The sequence below is a fragment of the Bidens hawaiensis genome, unplaced genomic scaffold (genome assembly GCF_021521415.1).
Source record: "Bidens hawaiensis isolate Kalapana, Puna unplaced genomic scaffold, B.hawaiensis_p1.1 tig00007248_1, whole genome shotgun sequence".
NCBI lineage: Eukaryota > Viridiplantae > Streptophyta > Magnoliopsida > Asterales > Asteraceae > Bidens > Bidens hawaiensis.
In genome coordinates, this window is record NW_027491500.1 from 8,442 (window position 1) to 29,608 (window position 21,167).

The 21,167-nt window shown below is 35.9% G+C and overlaps 1 protein-coding gene and 1 pseudogene across 1 annotated transcript; both read right to left on the reverse strand.

Moving 5' to 3' along the window:
* Positions 1-4,062: 4,062 nt before the first annotated feature.
* LOC143634777 (DNA N(6)-methyladenine demethylase ALKBH1D pseudogene) lies at positions 4,063-5,550 on the reverse strand (annotated as a pseudogene).
* A 2,120-nt stretch (positions 5,551-7,670) lies between these two features.
* Positions 7,671-12,567, reverse strand: LOC143634779 (DNA N(6)-methyladenine demethylase ALKBH1D-like). The gene is made up of 4 exons (XM_077102774.1): positions 12,497-12,567; positions 11,716-11,875; positions 8,098-8,352; positions 7,671-7,949 (listed from the first exon to the last, which is right to left on the reverse strand). Exons 1-4 carry the CDS (start codon positions 12,565-12,567, stop codon positions 7,671-7,673), a joined length of 765 nt encoding a protein of 254 aa, XP_076958889.1.
* Positions 12,568-21,167: the final 8,600 nt, after the last annotated feature.

Genomic DNA, 21,167 nt, shown 5'->3' on the forward strand with positions numbered 1-21,167 from the left:
GAAGCTCTACAACTCACCGCTGGGGACCGTCGAGGATCTTGGTCGTCAAAACACAGACCGAACAATTGAAGCCTTCAACAAGTTCGTCAGAAGACTTGTTGAACTTCCACTGACCGAGGACGAATGTCTGGTCTACGATACCGACGGGTTCCAATACTAAAGACTAGAGGGAGATTGTTAGATCCCCTTTTGTATATTTAGTCTTTTGTATTGGTTTGCTTATGTATGTGGGCCTATTGGTCATTTTGTATGTATTGGGCCAAGGTCCATTGTAAACAAAGCCCATTGGGCCATATGAATATAATCTTGCTTCTCATGCATGCTTCCCCATAAATAGGAAGCATGCCATGAGAAACATAATCCTTTTGCCAAAATTCCTAACTCTCCTATCTTACTTTCTCTCTAGCTCTCTTTCTCACTCCCTCTTCACCCGAAAATAACTCTCAAGATCCGAGACCAATAGGTGACTTGGTGTGATTTCTGCTAGCATTGGGTTTGGTTGATCCACAGATAGTTGTTAGATCCACCCACGTTGGGACCTACATTGACTGACTGTGAGAGCACTACTCTCTAAGCCCACCAGAAGGGAAAACAAATAAATAAAACCCTAGCTACAAAACCTAAAAATTACCTTGTATCTTTATTGGAGTGAAAGTGAAAACAAATAAATAAAAGTTGAGGGGTAAGTTGAGATCAGTTAACATAAACTTTGTCGGATGTACAAACATATTAAGTTTATGGTCGGTGACTTAAAACCCTTAACTAAAACTAACTAAACTAAACCCCTCGTCTAGGGTTTATTCAGAAAGAGAACCGCTCTCCGGCCCGTAGGTATATATATAAGCTTCTGTTTCTAATTCTATATACCACTTAATTTGTGTGATGACTCGAATGTTATATTATCATAAACAAATTAAGTGTGATTATATATAGTCGATTCATGTTACTTTTCTTTCTGAATCTTTATTTTGATGAGTTGAAGTGTTTATTAGTATATGCCAAAACCAGAAAAAAGAAAAATAGTGGCAACTTGTTGACCGTAGGACGTATGACTTCTATTCCAATGTAATGTTTTAGTTTTGGTTTCGGCTCAGCTTCGGTTTTGCGGTTTTGCAAGTTGAGCTTGAAAATTTTGGCCGGAAAAAGATACTGTGTCAAAAGAAAAAAAAAAGGAATTTAGACTTAGATAATTTATTTTAAATTAATAACTAATAACTAATTTATATTATACATATGGGCTAAAATTTTAAGTTACATATTTATTAACTTATAACTTAAAATAAATAAATAATAAAAAATTTAAATCTAGAATTTCGGTTAGGTTTTTTTTTCTTTTTACATGCAAACCCAAAACTGATGGTTTTTTTTGGTTTCATGCACGTCCTTAACTTTGACTTCTGTTTCGATGTAACGTTAAGTCTGATGTTACTCTAAAAAACGTACAGATTTATTACAAGTTGAGGTTTTCTCCCAGCATTTGCTTTATTAAGTTGTGTTTTAGATGGCTTTGTTCAACAGAGGTGGTCATATGCTAAGGCAGGCCGTCACCAACGATGAAATCATGTCGTCTGTGGCAATACGACGCGTGTCGAATTGGAAACTCTTTGTGGGAGGTAAACACCAACTAGCTAGGATTATGAATCATCATGTTGATACTTAACATTGACTCTGGTTGCAGGACTCGGACTGGATGTAAACGGTCAGCTCTTGCGAGAAGCTTTTAGTGTAAATGGTGTAGTCATTGGGGTATGAATATTAAACAAGTATTATGGTTTTTCATTTTGCCTTATATGTTAAAGGTTTTGATCTATGCAGTCGATAACGCCGATATATGGAGTATCAGTGATATATCGGTTATCGGTCCCTTCGCGATATATAAGTCAGAATATCGATATTGATAATATCAACGATATTGACCGATATTGCACTAATATTTGACCGATATATCACCGATATTGCCAATATCAGTGTTTTAAGTCTTAATTATCAACTTTTAGTGTTCAATGTTATTGTTTTAATTAAGTCTTAATTAATTCTTACTTGCTACGATTGTTAGTGTTTTGCAATTTGGAAAAGGTTAATTTGTTAATAGTAGGAGACTATACTGACTTATTAGTGTTAAATTGCTCTATATATATACATATATGAATTTTACAGGATATTAAAATTATCGACATCCCACCAATATATCTCAAATATCGGTCCTTGACCGATATCCGATATTTTTCCGCATTAACTATTTAGGTTTTGATAACAGCTAAAGCAGTGATGGATAGAAAAGGTAGGAGGTGTAGAGGTTTCGGCTTTGTCGAATTTCCAAACCATAACGCTGCTTGGAATTCAATCATGACCATGGATCAGTGGGTGGGTAATTTCGGTTCACACTCCCTACGGTTAATTTTTATTTATAGTCAAACGAATTAAACAAAATGTGCAGGAGTTGTATGGCCGAACGGTGACTGTGAGGTGGGCCAAAGACAGTCCTAGCGAGTCAACATGGGAGGATCGTACTATTGATGACATATTTGAAGTTGATGAGGAAGCTGATGCTTTTTTTGTTGCTGCTGCAAAGGCTGCTGGTACATATGAAGAGACCCCACTCGGATCACTACCGGTTATTTACAACAGGGTCTGGTCTTGTGGGTATGACCCGTTTAGATTGTTGAGGCAGCTGAAGTTTTATGGCCGTTGCACCTGACCGAGTTAGTTAATCTTCAAACGGACCGCTGTTTGCAGCTTGTTATGGTCTCTTATTTTCTTCAAGTGTTTATTTGCATGGTCTCAGTTGTTAGAAAAAGACATTTTGTTCTAACACTTTAATCATTAACTTAGGATATGTTTTAATTTATTTGTTTTTTTAGAACGTCGAAAATCTTCGGTGTGATTGGGTGGTCGCAGTCAGCTTGCTGCCGACCCAGTTTGGAACCCCAAAGAGTTTCTCCTAGAGGGCATAACCCCAGGTTCCTGGGTCCTCTCCGTGTCCTGGATCTGACCCGAGTCCGGATCCATAGCTCTTCAGCTATCAATAATAGACGTATTTTGGTATTGGAATTTGGAAATACATTTTCTTTTCTTGTTGTGATGTAAGTCTTTTATTAATCATCTAAATCTCTAAATATGAAAGCATTAAAAAAAAGATATAATCTAACAAACCAAGTAGGGATTAAATAATGAAACGAAGAAGAACGTCACTAACCAAACGCCAATTGATTCAACGGTAGTTCTATGATTTTCCTTATGGAAGGTCATGGGTTAAAGTCTCGCCTAGAGCAATTTGTTTCGGGTTGAGTCATAGAGTCTTCCCAATTGTGGGTATCCTCCTCATGGATGGGTCGAGCCATCACATTCTGTTAGTCGGACAGCAGGTGATCCGTTTGCTGGACTAATCCAAACGGTGGCTGTGAGGTGGGTCAACGACGTACAGTCGTGACAAGAATTATACATGGAAGGATGTTGCTGTTGATGACTTGATTGATGGCCGTTATGGTTTTATCCCTGGTAATAATGAGGATTTGCACCTGACTTACCTCATTATGGTCTCTTATTTTCTACAAGTGTTTATTTGCATGGTCTCAGCTGCAAGAACAAACACATTTTGTTTATGGTATTGAACTTTAAGCATAAACCAATTATAAGGTCATGTTTTACTATGTTTACCTAGTATTTAGATTGTATATATAGGTTGCATATACCTTTATAATTAAACCTTACATGGTGATTATTTGTCTAAATTTTAGGCAACTGATAATAGAGATACCTATACAAAAAAAGTCCAAGCAATTAAAAATAAAAAAGTAGTAAAATGCTTTTGCGTACGAAAAACAGCGCGCTTTTTTACGCCTTGCGCCTCGATTTTAAGCATATCACCCCGGTGCTCTCATGCTATTATTTTAAACAAAAATCCTTACATGACTGAGTACTTATTTTAAACAAATTGATTGAATATATGTATAATATTCATTCTAATCTACCCTTAGAATCCACAAAGATAATTAGATTCAAGTAAGGTTGTAAACACTAACTCTTGTAAAGAGAGAAACAATTGTAAGGGCATATTCAAAATCAAAATTGTCTAAAAGTAAGGTTTAGACGGCCCGGCAACATTTGCACTGCATGCATTGCTAACATAGAAGACCAACGACCCAAAATGTTCTTCACCCCGTGAAAAATAAGTCTAGACTTGCCACCAAATACCAATGCATCACCTGCATCCAATTTAACTTTGTGTAACTTGTTCACATCTCTAGCATGGCTGTACCAGAATTCTGCACTGTAGCCAATGGAGATAGAAACCACGGCCAGTCCTCTTGCGAGACTATCAGAGCTCTCATCGCAATCCTAGATTTAAACAAAAATACCGTATTAGGAGCTAAGCAGTTAATGCGGAAAAATATCGGATATCGGTCAAGGACCGATACATGAGATATTAGTTATCACAGTGAGATATCGGTGCGATATCGGTAATTTTAATATCATGTAAAATTCATATATATATATATATATAGCAATTTAACACTAATAATTCAGTATAGTCTCTTACCATTAACAAGTTAACCTTTTGCAAATTGCAAAAAACTAACAATCATAGCAAGTAAAAATTGATTAAGACTTAAAACAATAACATTGAACACTAAAAGTTGATAATTTAGACTTAAAACACTGTTATCGGGAATATCAGTGATATATCGGTCAAATATTAGTCCAATAACGGTCAAATATCGGTCAATATCGTTGATATTATCGGTACCAATATTCTGAACCGATATTCTGACTTATATATCGCCAAAGGGCAGATAACCGATATATCCCTGATATATCATCGATATCAACCGCATAGATTAGGAGTGCATGTCAAAAGGAGTCATTTTTAGAACAAGTCAAAAGCTAAGTTGCATGCATGTGCACATACCTGATGAAGGCCAAGTCGACTGTGTACTCCATAGCAATTGGCCACACAAACATCTGGGCACATTGAAGGAAGCTCCTTCATATGAGCTTGGGCGGCTTTAACTACGGCTTTAGCCAAATGAACAAATTCAGTTGGAAGCGGCGGTGGTTCAGAACCATCACTTCTGCAAAGTTTCTCATACCCTGTTGCTGGATCCCAATTTCGACCAAGACACATCATATGTAGTCGAAGTTTGTGTCCATATCGGTTACTAGGCACGTAAACCCCCTCAGGACCCAAACCCAACTGCCGACATGTATTAACTATATTAACCTAAAATATTAGAACAAGCCAAAAGACATTTAATAGTCATGTTATGTATACAAGCATGCATCGTGTTATAGGAATGATATGCATGAGGATTAATAAGTAATAACCCGAGTTAAGAAAATTAATTAATTAATAAATAATACCTGACCCAAGACGGAAATGTAATCTTTAAGGAGAATCATTCAAGAATCAAGTATTTGACAAGATGCGTCTTTATTTATCCAACTAGTTTCACTGCCATCTAAACGTGGGAGCCAATTGGGGTCAACTATACTAAACGGTTCCTCAATGTCTGTAGGAACGGTACTGCGATTGTGAAAATGCTTCAACATTCCAATTAAAGGGCCATCCCGTATCTGTATGGTTTAAAAGTTGTAATTACTTACTCTTAAAATTACTTATTTTTCCTCCTTACATGTATTCATTATCATATAGTAATAGTACTATAGATAGATATGTATTCTTCTTTTTCTTTCTTTGCAAATGTATCTGGATTTAGTTTAAAAATAAAAAAAATATTAATTAATTTGCATGTGAAAATAAAAATCAGCAAGGCTAATCCAGTATCATAAAATATAAACCAAACGCTAATTCTAATAGAGCAAAATAAACAATAAAACCAAAAGCTAATTCTAATAGCGCAAAATAAACAACTGTGCAAATAAATAAATAATAATAAAAGATGAAGGAAGATATATACCATGGGTTTGATTAATAATCGGTGGAGACTGAAAGTACGATTCATGACAAGAATAAGAATGTTGAGGTTTGTGTCGGGAGTGCTTCAAACCTAATATACCGCATGTGGGTTGGTTGGGCTGTACCAACATAATTTATAGTTCTTTAGTACAAGAAATTAATAATATAAAAAAGTTGCATCAATAACCCAACCCAGCCCAGCCCAGCCCAGCCCAATCAAGTATTCATTGAAGGCTCGAAGGTGTGGAAGAGAGTACCTAGAGATGCACAAATATGGTTTTTCTAATACCTAGTTCCTGGCATGAAACCGGGTTCGAGTAAGACGGGTATTGACCATACCCGGGTCAGGTTCAGGTACGGCTATTGTCTTTGAACTCCATACCCTATGTACAGGGGTTCGGTTCGGGTCGGGTATATATAGAACCGAGTATTCTAAAACCAGGTATTTGAATACTCTATTTTCGGGTATAGAAAAAACCTAATTTTTGGGTTTTTTCCGGGTATTTTTCAGGTATTTGTATATATTGAGTTTTTTAAGAAGTTGCATTTTTTTGGGGTATTTTTTAGGTATATAGATCGGGTATATGAAAAACCCGGTTCCGGGTATGGAGCTGGTTCCGGTTTTCAGATACAAAACAGGTCCAAATCCGGGTATGGGTTTTTCATACTAAAAAGCATACTCTATTCATACCCTACGGGTATTAAAAACCAAGTATAACAAAACCCGGGTCCGGGTTATTTTTTCCGTGTCCGGTTCAAGGTTCGGTTTTTTTGTGCACCTTTACAGGTAACCCCTTCCGGGTGCCCTGAGTTTGCAGGAACACGCCATCATCCTCTTAACTCTTGCCGTCGGGTATATTTTCCGGGTTAAACTACCCGATTCTTTGGCTTCGTTTGCAATGATTGCCTTCATTATTGCAAGGGTCAAACATAGAAGTCAAAGAAATTTAGAAGCCCATCTTGTGAGTTTTTTTTTTTTTTTTTATATTGTAGGTTTTTAGAAGGTGATTTAAGGCAGGTTGTAGGTATAGATGAAGAAGAAAGAATGTGGGTTTTTGTTTATTACGATACCTTAACTATGACACGTAATGTATTGACTAACCAAGTGTATCATGTTTCATTTATAAAAGTTACGCTATAAAACGATGTTAGAGCCGAATATGGCGTAACGTAATATAAAACAATGGAGATTTTTAATGATGTAATACAAAACAAATGTTACACACGTTTATTAATTTGCACGTCAAATTTTAGACAATTCCATTAAGTCCCTTAGAATTCACAAAGATAATTAGATTGAATATAGCTTAATTATTTCACTACTAAATAAACATAAACACTTTCTTCATGTATATATGTGTGAACCCTCGGGTGGGCAAAAGTAAAATTGCACTAGTTTTGACGTTATTTTACTAATCTCATGAAAATAACGTTAAAAGTGGCGGAAGGTTAATCAGGCATCATGTGGTGGCGTTGATAGCCGAAAGACAAGGGCACATGCACCAATCAGCCGGTGTCCCGATGATTGAGTGCTATGTGCCTTATGTCCAAGGCTTGATGCAAAACTACTATCGAGCCGGGGGTCTCACCGGAAGCAGCCTCTCTATCCCTATGGGATAGAGGTAAGGCTGTCTACATCTTACCCTACTCAGACCCTACCATAGCATTGCTATTGGTGGGATATACTGAGTACGATGATGATGATGATGATGACTTTCTTCATCCAAACAATCAAACAGTTGAAAGGGCATATTCAAAATTGTCTAAGAGTAAGGCTTAGACGACCTGGTTTAAGATTGACTGCCTCCATTGCTAAAGAAGATGACCATGGACCCGGCAAGATTTTCTCCACCCCGTGAAAAATAAGTCTGGACTTGCCACCAAATACCAGCGCATCACCTGTTTCCAAGATAACTTTGTGTAACTTGTTCACATCTCTAGAATGGCCATACAAGAATTCTGCACTGGCGCCAATAGAGATGGAAACCACGGGTAGTCCTCTTGTGAGACTATCAGAGCTCTCGTCGCAATCCTATGTTTAAACAAAAATTTCGTATTTGGAGTACTATGTGTCAAAAGGAGTCATTTCAAGAGCGAGTCTAAAGCTATAAGGTGTATGTGTGCATGCGCATGTACCTGATGAAGGTCGAGTCGACTGCTTAAATCATAGAATTGACTACACAAACATCTGGGCACATTGAAGGAAGTTCGTGTATATGTGCTTGGGCTTCTTCAACTATGGCTTCAGCCAAATAAAAAAATTGAACGGGAAGCGGTGGTGGTTCACTACCATCACTTCCGCAAAGTTTCTCATACCCTGTTGCTGGATCCCAATTTCGACCAAGACACATCATATGTAGTCCATATCGGTTACTAGGCTTGTAAAATCCCCCGGGACCCCCACCCAAGCGTTGACATGTACTCACTATGTTAACCTAAAAGATTGGAACAAGTCAAAAGGCATTTAAGTATTTTGACTTCGCAAATTAGAGTCTACTAAAGTAAAATGTTTTTGATTGCCCTCAACCAAAATGTTGGAACAATAATAAGTAACAACAACAACAACCACAACCATACCAAGTAGAAATCCCGCTAACAGCCAATCTGATAGCAGGGTCTGGAACAATAATAAGTAATTAATATATGGGTTTGTTTTAGGGGCAATTTCATAGAATAGTAACCAACTTTCAAAAGTGTTCTAATTAGGTCACTCGACTTTAAAAAGTGTTCCAATTAAGTCACTCAACTTTTATTTTTGATTACATTAAAGGTTTTAACATGTTTTTTTAGCTTTTTTCATTTTTATTTCACGTAGAAAATGTTTTTATCTTTTCTATGAAGTTGTCCCTGAGTGGCGACGTGAATTTTATTTTTTATTTTTAAATTTTAATATAATTAACGTTTTTTTAATTTTTTTTAAATTTAACTACATATATTGCAAATTCCGACTCCTACATCTTATCTCCATTTCTTCCTTGACGCACAAAAAAATCAGTAAGACTTGATTTAAAGATTTAGTGACCCGATTTGGAGAAAATATACATCAGTGACTTAATTGGAACACTTTTGAAAGTTGGTTACTATTCTATGAGATTTTCCCTTTGTTTTATGGCATTCAATAGTAGTAGGTATACAAGCATGCATGCATGCGTGTTTTATGGGTATGATATCTATACGTGACGATTAATTACCGGGTAAAGAAAATTAATTAATTAATTAATAATACCCGGCCCAAGAGAGAAATGTAATTCTTCAGGAGAATCATTCCAGAATCAAGTATTTGAAAAGATGCAGTTTTTATTTATCCAGCTGCCTTCGGTACCATCTAACACTGGGATCAACTGAGGGCTTAGTATAGTCGTAAGCGGTTGGCCTGCAGGAACTGTACTGTGATTGCGACACTGCTTCAGCAATATTCCAATTAAAGGGCCATTCCGTATCTACATGTTTTCTAAATTATAATGATTGACTTAAAAATTACGTAAAATTATTTATCTGTCCTCCTTAATGTTGGTATATAGATTCTTCTTTTTCTTTCTTTGCAAGTATATTGGGACTAATGAATAACTTTACTTTACAGTTTACAATTATCAATATTAATTAATTTGCATGTGTTTTTTAAATGCAATTATTAAAAGGTCATTGTATTTTAAAAAAAACACAATCATGATTTGAAAGACACAATGATGAAAAAAGACACAATGACAAACAAAAGGATACAATGACGTAATATTTGTATTAATTTTTATATACCAAGTCATACTCATATTAAAGATAAAAGAACGCTTGCTATTATGGTGATTTTTTTATAAAGGAAAATTGGAAATAAATAATCACATCTTTTGTGTATTGGCTGATAATAATCCCACCTTTAAAAATCACTAGCAATGGTCCCACCTTTTAACTATTTTTGTCTCACTGGTCCTCCGTTAAAAAATACTTAACGTCGTTATGTTTTTTCCCTAGTTTCAAATCGATGTTTTAGGGCTTTTGATCGGAAGAACGATACAAGTCGACCGATGTAAAACTTATCTTGAAATGGTGATCCAAACGACGAAACAATGTTTCAATTCGGATGCTTGAATTTCCAATTAACAAAAATCAAGCCATTTGAATCACCATTTCGAAATAAGTTTTATATCAGTCGACTCATATCTTTCTTCCGATCAAAAGCCCTAAAACATCGTTTTGAAACTAGGGAAAACATATAATGACGTTAAGTGTTTTTTAAAGGAGGACCAGTGAGACAAAAATAGTTAAAAGGTGAGACCATTGCTAGTGATTTTTAAAGATGGGATTATTATCGGCCAATACACAAAAGATGGGATTATTTATTTCCAATTTTCCTTTTATAAAATAAAAATATCATACGAAAAAGTTATAAATGTTTTAAAATGATGGGAGAATTGATATGCGACTTGCATGTGGAGTGAGAAATATTTACTATTACTTTTAAATCATTTTTCCTTTGGTCTCCACTTGACACATGTCAATTAATTATGACTTCTCATACTTCTCATTTTTGTTGGCCTTTATAGAATAACTCAACCCATGATATTTATATTAAAGATAAAAAAAATACTTGTTATTATGATGAATTTTTTTTATAAAAAAAATGTCGTATGAAAAATTTATGGACATTTTAAAATTATTGGGGAATTAACATACGCTTTGCATGTGAAGAGAGAAAATTATCATAAGTGAGTTATTACTTTAATATCTTTCTCATCAATTTTTATTTTTGAATTTATCTTCATTCTTCAAATTTAAAATCAATAAATTAGATTTCTTCTCATCATTCTCATTTTTGTTATAATTTGTATTTTAACTTTACCCTAGATAGATATATTCTTATTTCTTTTTCTTTCTTTGTAAATATATGTGGATCTAATTTGTCAGTTTAGTTTAAAAATAAACAATATTAATTAATTTGCATGTGAAAATAAAACTCAGCAAGGCTTATAATTAATCCAATATCATAAAACAAAACCAAACCAAACCCTAATTCTAATAGAGCAAAATCAAAATCGCAACCCAAAAGATGGGTGTTTTGTGTGCGTGGAAGGATCGAAAAAGAAAGGAAAAAAAAACAACTTTGCAAATAAATAAATAATAATAAAAGATGAAGGAAGATATATACCATGGGTTTGGTTAATAATCGGTGGAGACAGGATGCACGATTCATGACAAGAACAAGATTGTTGAGGTTTGTGTCGGGACTAGTGTACTTCAAACCTAATATGCCGCAAGTGGGATGGTTGGGTTGCACCAACATAATTTATAGTTCTTTAGTACAAGAAAGTAATAATAATATACAAAAGGTAACTTCAATAACCCAACCCAGCCCAGCCCAGCCCAATCAAGTATTCCCATTGAAGGCTCGAGGATGTGGAAGACTGGAAGCGGGTAACTAGAGCGGGTCGGGGTCGGGTCCGGGTATTGTCTCTAAAATCCATCACTTATGCAAGGTTTCTCATACCCTGTTGTTGGATCCCAATTTCGACCAAGACACATCATATGTAGTCCATATCGGTTACTAAGCTTCTAAAGCCCCCCGGACCCCCACCCAAGCGTTGACATGTACTCACTAAGTTAACATAAAAGATTAGAACAAGTCAAAAGGAATTTAAGTATTTTGACTTCGCAAATTAGAGAAGTAATATGTGGGTTCTTTACTTCTTTTTATGACATTCAATACTACCAAGTATACAAGCATGCATGTGTTCATGTGTTATAGGTATGGTATACATGAAGATTAATTACCAAGTAAAGAAAATTAATTAATTAATTAATAATACCTGACCCAAGAGAGAAATGTAATTCTTCAGGAGAATCATTCCAAAATCAAGTATTTGAAAAGACGCGATTTTATTTATCAAGTCGCCTTCAGTGTCCTCTAACACTGGGATCAACCTAAGGTTGAGTATAGTCGTAAACGGTCGGTCTGCAGGAACTGTACTGTGATTGCGGCACTACTTCAGCAATATTCCAATTAAAGGGCCATTTCGTATCTGCATGATTTCTAAACTATAATGACTGACTTTTATAATTATTGAAGTGTGATCCAAACTGTTATCTTATGCATGAAAGCTCAAGACCCAGTTATTTTGCATGTGATATTTAAGCTGATAGAATAAGTCTTGCCATGTTGGCACGTTTTCCTATCTTTATGTTTTTGTTTGTTAAGATAATAATGGGTCATCCAGTTTACCCGGTGGCTTTTAGTTTGTTAGCTTGTTGAGTCTTTTGTGGGTTTCTCTTGCTATTTAAGCACCTTTGTAACTCAGCTTTATTATCACTTTGAGAAATACAAAAAACTACTTGAGCTTTCATACCTATTTGTATACTTTTGAGCTATATCTGATCCTAAATACCAACAATCTTGGTATCAGAGCACAGACTCAACTCCTCTTGTTTCATCCTTTCACTCTAGCGAAAAAAAAAAGAAAAACAAAACAAAACCCTAGCCTATCTACATGGCCGAAAATCACACACACCCAAACCATACTTCTTCAATTGCAATTCCGGTGTTCAATGGAGAGGGATACGAGCATTGGAGCATTAGACTGAAAACAATACTGGGGTCTCGAGAACTTTGGGATGTCGTCTATCTTTGAGTTACCGCTGCAGATAACGGCTCTCATGACCATCGTGAAGCAAAGAAGAAGGATGCTCTAGCCATGTCGGTTATTCAGCAAGGAGTTCACGATCAACTTTTTTCTCGTGTAGCGGCGTGCGAGTCGGCAAAGGAGACATGGGATACACTTCAAGGCGAATTCCAGGGGGATATTCAGGTACTATCTGTTAAGCTTCAAGGGCTTTGACGAGATTTTGAAAATCTTGTCATGAAAAGTGATGAGACCATAGGAAACTACTTTTCCTGGGTCATGGACAACGTAGGACGTCAAAGGTCTTATGGAGAAGAAATTACCGATCAGAAAGTTGTAGCAAAAGGTACTTCGAAGCTTATCACCAAAATTTGATTATGTCATACCATCAATTGAAGTTGTGTGTGATTCAACTACGGTAACCCCAGTAAAAATAATGGGGCTGTTGCAATCCCATGAAGAACGCATCAACAGTCGAGCTCAAATTGACGGTGAAGCTAAGAGACCCGAGCATCAAAACGAACAAGCACTCCAAGTGTTCAATGACCAGACCAAAGCCATACGTGGTCGAGGTCGTGGTCGAGGAGCAATGAGAGGGCGTGCACCAGGTCGTGGTCGAGGAAACACCTTGGATCGTAGTAAAGTTCCACAATGCCACGTATGTAAAAAATATGGCCACTTAGAAAAAGACTGCTGGCACGAAGAGGCCCAAGTTAATGTAGCAGAAAACGATGACCAGAATGGAGGTACTGAAGATGAAACTCAACATTTGTTGTTAGTGGTTCATGACAACATGCAAGATAAGTTTGCTCTTATGGCTCACAATGACAAAGCCAACAACAAATCCCACATCTGGTTTATCGACTCCGGGTGTTCAAACCATATGACGGGTTTAAAAACAATCTTCACTTATCTTAATGAAACCTTCAAGTTGGGAGTTCATTTGGGTGATAAAAAACGGTTAAATGTCGAAGGTAAAGGAACCGTGAAGATTCAGACCGGGCATAACGATCACAGGTTGCTAAAAGACGTCTACTTTGCACCCAAACTTGAGTACAACTTAATAAGTGTTGGGCAACTGATGAAAAAGATATACTCAATTACCTTTGATGAAGACAAGTGCTTGGTGAAAAATAAGGCTACCGGAAAGAATGTCATGGAGATCTCAGCTGCCTCCAACAACATGTTTGTGTTTAATACCATGTGCTTGATAGCCTCTGAAGACATGCATTCCAAATATGATTCTGAATCCATGAAGTGGCATAACAGGTATGCTCATCTAAACTTTGAAAGTCTTAAACAATTGCATGATAAAGAGATGGTAAAAGGGCTGCCTAAAATTAAAATTATGTACACTGTGAAGCATGTGTTCTTGGCAAACAAACTAGGAAGCCCTTTAAGTCTACCTCATGGCGTGCTAAGACCAAACTAGGACTGGTACACACTGATTTGTGTGGACCCATGCAAACTCGTAGTCTTGGTAATAGTTGGTATTACCTTCTCTTTGTAGATGACCTTACACGTATGTGTTGGGTTTACCTTTTAACTTACAAAAGTGAAGCCTTTGAGAAATTTAAGCATTTCAAGACCATGATAGAAAATGAATGTAGCTGTTCAATTAAAGTACTTCGCTCTGACAGAGGTGGAGAATTTTGTTCCCAAAACTTCAATACTTATTGTGCTCAAGCGAGAATCAAAAGAGAGGTCACAGTTCCATACACCCCACAACACAATGGGGTGGTGGAACGAAAAAACCAAACAGTCATGAACCTCGCAAGAAGTATGCTTCAAGAGAAGGAATTACCCAACCGTTTTTGGGCTGAGGCAGTGTCTACAGCTGTTTATACAATAAACAGGTCACCCACTAAGGCACTTGAGAACCAAACTCCTTTACATGCATGGTCAAGTGTGAAACCCTCTGTTGACCATCTAAGAACCTTTGGGTGTATAGCGCATGGTATAGTTCCTTCACAGTTGAGAAAGAAACTTGATAAAAGATCAGAACGTGCCATCCTCATTGGGTATTCTGATCATATTGATGGAGTGTATAGACTCTATAATCCTGATACAAAGAAGTTCAGTGTGAAAAGAGATGTAGATTTTTTTGAAGATGCAAAGTGGAACTGGAAAACACAAGGGACCAGTTCTGGAAGTACCTACCACTTTATTGATCCATTTCCTTTAGACTCAACAAATGAAAATCAAATGATGTCAACTCTGTACCTGACATCCCACAAAATGAGACCATCAACTCCCATGTGAACACCAATTCCTATGAAACCACCTCACCTACAATTGTTCTACCTAATCCTAGTCCTACACACCTACCCTCTAACTCTCATTCAACTCACTCAACCCATGACCCATCACCTTCAAGTCAACCTAATCCTGCATCATCCCCCATCACTATTGTCGGTCCCTCTAAAAGATCTACAAAACCTCCAATTTGGTTAAAAGACTACCATACAGGAGAAGGTTTGTCAGATAGTGATTATGAACCCTCAACATGTCAATTTGCTTTAAGTGTCACTGATCCAGTGACTTATTCACAAGTTGCCTCTTCTCCAAAATGGATAGAAGCTATGAGCCAAGAAATTCAAGCCATAGAAAAAACCGTACATGGCAGCTAGTCTCGTTACCACCTAAGAAGCAAACAATTGGGGTCAGATGGCTTTTTAAGACAAAACTTGGATCAGATGGGCATGTCATGAAACACAAAGCCCGCCTTGTGGCAAAGGGGTACTCGCAACAACCAGGGGTTGATTATCAAGAGACATTTGCACCTGTTGCTCGATTCGAAACAATCAGACTGTAAATGTCTGTTGCTGCTCAAAAAGGATGAAAAATGCATCAACTTGATGTCAAGTCAGCCTTTTTAAATGGGGAACTCTCTGAAGAAATATATGTTGATCAGCCAGATGGGTTTGTGTCCAGGGAACAACCGGAGACGGTATATAAGCGTAATAAAGCTCTATATGGGCTCAAACAAGCCACAAGGGCTTGGTATTCCAAAATTGATAGGTATTTTGAAGATCATGGGTACAAGAAGAGTCAAAGTGAGCCAACCCTTTATATCAAACAAACTCCAACGGGTAATATCATCTATGTATGCCTTTATGTTGATGATATTATTTGTACTTCTTCCTGCAATGAATTGGTGGTGGAATTTAAAGAAGGAATGAAACATACATTTGAGATGACTGACTTGGGGTTACTCAAACTATTCCTTGGGTTGGAGGTTATTCAAGCTGATGATGGAATTTTTCTGTATCAGCAAACATATGCGCAGAATTTGCTGGAAAAATTTGGTGTGACTAAAGGTAAAGCTGAAATCACTCCAATGAATTATAATGAGAAATTAAGTGCTCAAGATGGTGCAGAAAAGGCTGACGGGGAGGTATTTAGAAGCTTGGTGGGAGAGTTGATCTACTTAACTCACACTAGGCCTGATTTAGCATATGCTATGAGTATGGTGTCCAGGTTTATGCAAAGCCTTTCCAAAATTCACATGGGTGCAGTACGCAGAATTCTTAAGTATGTAGCAGGAAGTGCAGAGTTTGGTATTTGGTATGCTAAGAATGCTGAGATTTCTCTAACTGGCTATACTGACAGTGATTGGGCCAGTTGCATTGATGACCGGAAAAGTCTCTCGGCATATATTTTCACTATAGGCAGTGGGGTTGTGTCATGGTGCTCAAAGAAACAACCAACAGTTGCCTTATCAAGTACAGAGGCTGAATATATTGCTGCTACAGGTGCCACGTGTCAAGCAATTTGGTTACGGAGAATTTTAGAAGATATGGGGTTAAAACAAGTGGAGCCAACTATTGTTGTAACACCCTGGCTAAAGCAGAATACGCCCGGGTGTGACGTACAGATCGCTCATAAGCTCGTAACGCTATTAAAGCGACAATAATTATATTTATTTCATTTCAATACATCACAAATACACAATCAAATAACAATACGATAAACATTGAATTTCATTATGTTGTATTTCTATTACCTTGATGGTCCAACTAATCTCTCCTTAGACTTCAACTGCAGCACGTTTAAAATAATATAATTTGTCAACAATAATGTTGGTAAGAATTCATAAAATTTTGCATATATATAATACGAAAAGTGTAAAATTCACAAGTCAAGATGTATAGTCTCAATCATAAGGTACAAGAAAAGTAAATACATGATATTCCCGTTCGCTTGGCATAAGTCAAACCTGCTAAGGAACCCCCATTCGCCGAGCTACTAGGAGTATAGAATAATGATAATGATACCGCCATTTAAAAATGGACGGCGCAGGTACGTCCCGTCGGACCCTCCCACTATGAGTATGTGTATGATACCGCCGTTAACAAATGGACGGTGCAGGTACGTCCCGTCGGACCCTCCCACTATAAGTATGTGTGTCCACCAACAAAAACAGTAAACAACTAGCACATAATCACACAGTTTACAAGCAATATGATACAAAACAAATACATACAAGACACGCATGTGAATTTTAGTTTGACACAAGAAAACCAAGTTTGGACGTGCTACACCCCAAAACGTGTAAAAGTACAAAGGGGTTATGAAAACTCACTTGTTAAAGTAAGTGAGTGAAGCGAGGTAAGCGTTTAAGCGAGCTAAACCGGACAAGTTCGGTTCGGCAAACGGTCCTACGAAATAAATTCTAGATTCAAAATAACGGATATGAAACAAAATATCAAAGGCGACGATAGGTTTTGTTCAAAGTTTGGATTTTTAGAGTTTATAACGAAAAATATATTTTCCCTCTATAATTGGGTTAGTAATGTTTTTGACGTAAAAATACCCAAGTTGGTAAAATTTATTAAGAATTTGGGTTGCGATATTTGTTAATCAGTTTTTATGAGTTCGGCCGTTCAAGAAAGTTAGACAGGCCTAAAGAGTAAGAAACAGTTTAAGCAAGTGGTTTGTTTTTAGTCGGACCCAAACCCGCTTTTATGTCGGGTTCGTTTCCGTCATGGTAAAAATATTATTCATTGGTTATAACTTTTTATGTTTCAAAATGTATATGTACAAAAATAACCAAACTTTGTCCAAAATGAACATAAGCGAGTTGAGTTTGTCTTTAGTCGGACGAATGTCGTTTGAAATATTTTTAATATAGCATAACATCCTAAACAAACTAAACTCGCAGAAAAATCAACATACTAACCCGAGGAGTGAACACAAGACAAAACGAATAAACTTGAACTTGGGCGGTTTGACTTTCTTTGGTCAAACTTGGACTTTGCACAAATTAGAGAGCTAGAACATAATTGGGAGTGAAATGGGTTGTGATGCAAGATTTGTAGAAGTAGAGGCTACTATATATAGGCAAAGAATCATTAAAAACAGGGTCAAATGAATTAAATTGATAACTAGTAATAAGGCTAGTCTTATGGAGAAAATCATGGAATTGACTCAATTGAATGAGTCAAATGATGAATTGACTATGGAGACATGTCTAGGTTCATGAAATATCTTCAAAAAGAGTCAAAAGAAATAAAGTTTGATTTTTGAGAAGTTTAAATAAATGGACTATGATAAAATAAAATTTGGGAATACAATACATGAAAAAAGAGTTTGCGATCGGTTCTGTAACATCGTAAAGATCATAAATAAAAATCATAACAATAAAATATTAAATATGAGTTATAAATGATATGAAATTCAATACTTTCATTAATAAATGCCGACGAATTATATCAAAATTTTGAAACGGGTTGTGTTTTTGGAATTGAAAAGTAACAGATGTTACAATTGTGTATTGTGATAACAAATCAGCTATAAGCCTGTCAAAAAATCCGATTCATCACTGTCGATCAAAGCACATTGAGTTAAGGTATCACTTCATAAGGGAGATGGTGGAAAAGAAGATTGTTACTCCGGAATTTTGTTCCACACATGATCAAGTGGCAGATGCTCTTACAAAGTCCTTAACCAAAGAAAAGGTTGTTTATTTCAGATGGTTGCTTGGAGTTCGACAGTTTGGCTTAAGGGAGGATATTGAAGTGTGATCCAAACTGTTATCTTATGCATGAAAGCTCAAGACCAAGTTATTTTGCATGTGATATTTAAGCTGATAGAATAAGTCTTGCCATGTTGGCACGTTTTCCTATCTTTATGTTTTTGTTTGTTAAGATAATAATGGGTCATCCAGTTTACCCGGTGGCTTTTAGTTTGTTAGCTTGTTGAGTCTTTTGTGGGTTTCTCTTGCTATTTAAGCACCTTTGTAACTCAGCCTTATTATCACTTTGAGAAATACAAAAAACTACTTGAGCTTTCATATCTTTTTGTATACTTTTGAGCTATATCCGATCCTAAATACCAACAATAATTAAGTAAAATTATTTATTTGTCCTCCTTATATGTATGTATTAATTAATATAATTTTAGTGTATATATATATATATTCTTCTTTTTCTTTCTTTGCAAATATATATGGGGGGCTAACAAGTAACTTTACAATTATCAATATTAGTTAATTTGCATGTGTAAATAAAAATCATCAAACCTTAATTCTAATAGAGCAAAATTGAAATCCCACCCCAATAGATGAAGCTAGGGTTTTGTGTACGTGGAAATTAAGAACACAAAAGAAAAAAAAAACAATTTTTCAAATAAATAAATAAAGATGAAGGAAGATATATAGATACCATGGGTTTGATTAGTAATCGGTGGAGGCTGAAACGATTCATGTTTAGATTCGTGTCGGGACTGAGGCATACTATATATACTAAGTCAAACATACTCTCTAGTACAATTACAAGTAATAGTATAAATGGGTTTAGTACTTTAGTGAGACCATGTAAAATGATTGCCTTGTTTTACAAAGCCCGATAAGAATGCAGGTCTCATCTTCCCGTCCAAGTTTTTATAAATATATCTTTAGAGGAAAGATATTTTTTCTCGGGTTGCCCCTTTTCTTATGATTACTTTAACTATTACACGAAATGTATTGACTAACCGAGTGTGCCATGTTTCATTCATAAAAGTTGCGATATAAAACAATGTTAGACACGAGTATGGTGTAATATAAAACAATGAATATTTTTTGTTATGTGATATAAACGAATTGCAAAACACCTTTAAAGGCAAACAAATTTGCAATTAGAATTCGGAGGTCAAAACTTAAGTTACCTTTTGTAATTTTTTAACACATGTTATATCCTTTTTTTTTCCTTCTTTTATTTTATCTTCTTTTATTTCCTTTTATAACCCATGTCTGTTTTCCTTTTAACTAGCGGTCAATGTGCAGTCAACAAAGTTACAAGGGCTAATCTGTCGTTTCTGAAAGATGTTTTAAGCATTTGGTAAAAATATGACATGATGATGGAACATGAGGGACTAGTTATGGCAAATACTAAACTGAGTTTGTTACAAGCTGGGCAACGGCTGAATTGGGGATTAGCGTTCATGGCTTCGATTCAATCGTTTGGCTTAGGGGTGAGCAGGAAACCGAATTAACCGAACTGAAACCGAATTAACCGAAAAAACCGAATCGAAGCATTAACCGATGGTTAATTTTTTGTTTTTTTGAAAACCGAATTTTCGGTTTCGGTTCGGTTTTCCATTTTAAAAACCCGAACCGATATGTGTTTTTACTTAAATATTAATACAATTATATGTGTTTTTTAGATGTTAGAACGGAAACAAAACACCAAAAGGACCTACCGTTGATGGTGATGAAGATTATGAAGATGATGAAGATTGGGAGTAAACTTTGAAGATGAATAAGATAAAGAATAAAGATTGGAACTAAAGTTTTAGTGTTTTTTATTAAAAACTTTGTTGAATTTTAAACTCTAGTACTCATGTAAGTTTGTTTTCATTTGGTTCCACATAACAAATGCCTATTTTTGTTTTTTTAGATCTAATATGCATTTTCATTTTTTTGGATTTTTTTGCAATTTCTACACACAAAAAAACCGATTATAACTGAATCGAAACCGAAAAAAACCGGAAAACCAATCGGTTTGTGTATTTGAAAAAACGACTTTTTGGTTACGGTTTCGGCTTCGGCTAAAAACGGAACCAAACCGTGCTCGGCCCTAGTTTGGCTCACTGATTCTTTTTTCAATTCGTTTTGTAACCTATTTCAATTCTTTGTCGTTAGCAATAATAATCGTCCAATTTATCAATTTCTTGGTGTAATGAATTAATTTTGATGGATCATATTATAATTTATCCATGTATACTGTAAGCACTTAACCATAGTAATGTATGTTTGTTAATGAACTTGATGCTTTGTTTGTAGTGTTGAAGCAAATGATGGTGATCATGTATTTGTTGTTACAAAAAGGGAGTTTGCAGGGGTTGAAAAATCGACCGATTAAACCAAATCATGGTCGTGTATAGTGTTAAACTACCTATAGGAATTAACCGGTTAAATAATGCAACTAGAAGGTTTAAGCTTTCATATGAACTACTTAAACAAGTTTGGTCCTCTTTAACACTTTTTATCCAGTTTTAGGACTTCTAATAATTGAATACTGAATAAATGGGATTACAAAAAATAACAATAATAATAATAAGTTTTTTAAGTCCGTTTTTTGCCAGTCTTGAAAAGTCGACTTTTAGAGGGTATGCTGGAGACATCTAAACCTTGGTCACTAGGTGGTGCAAGTAATCGG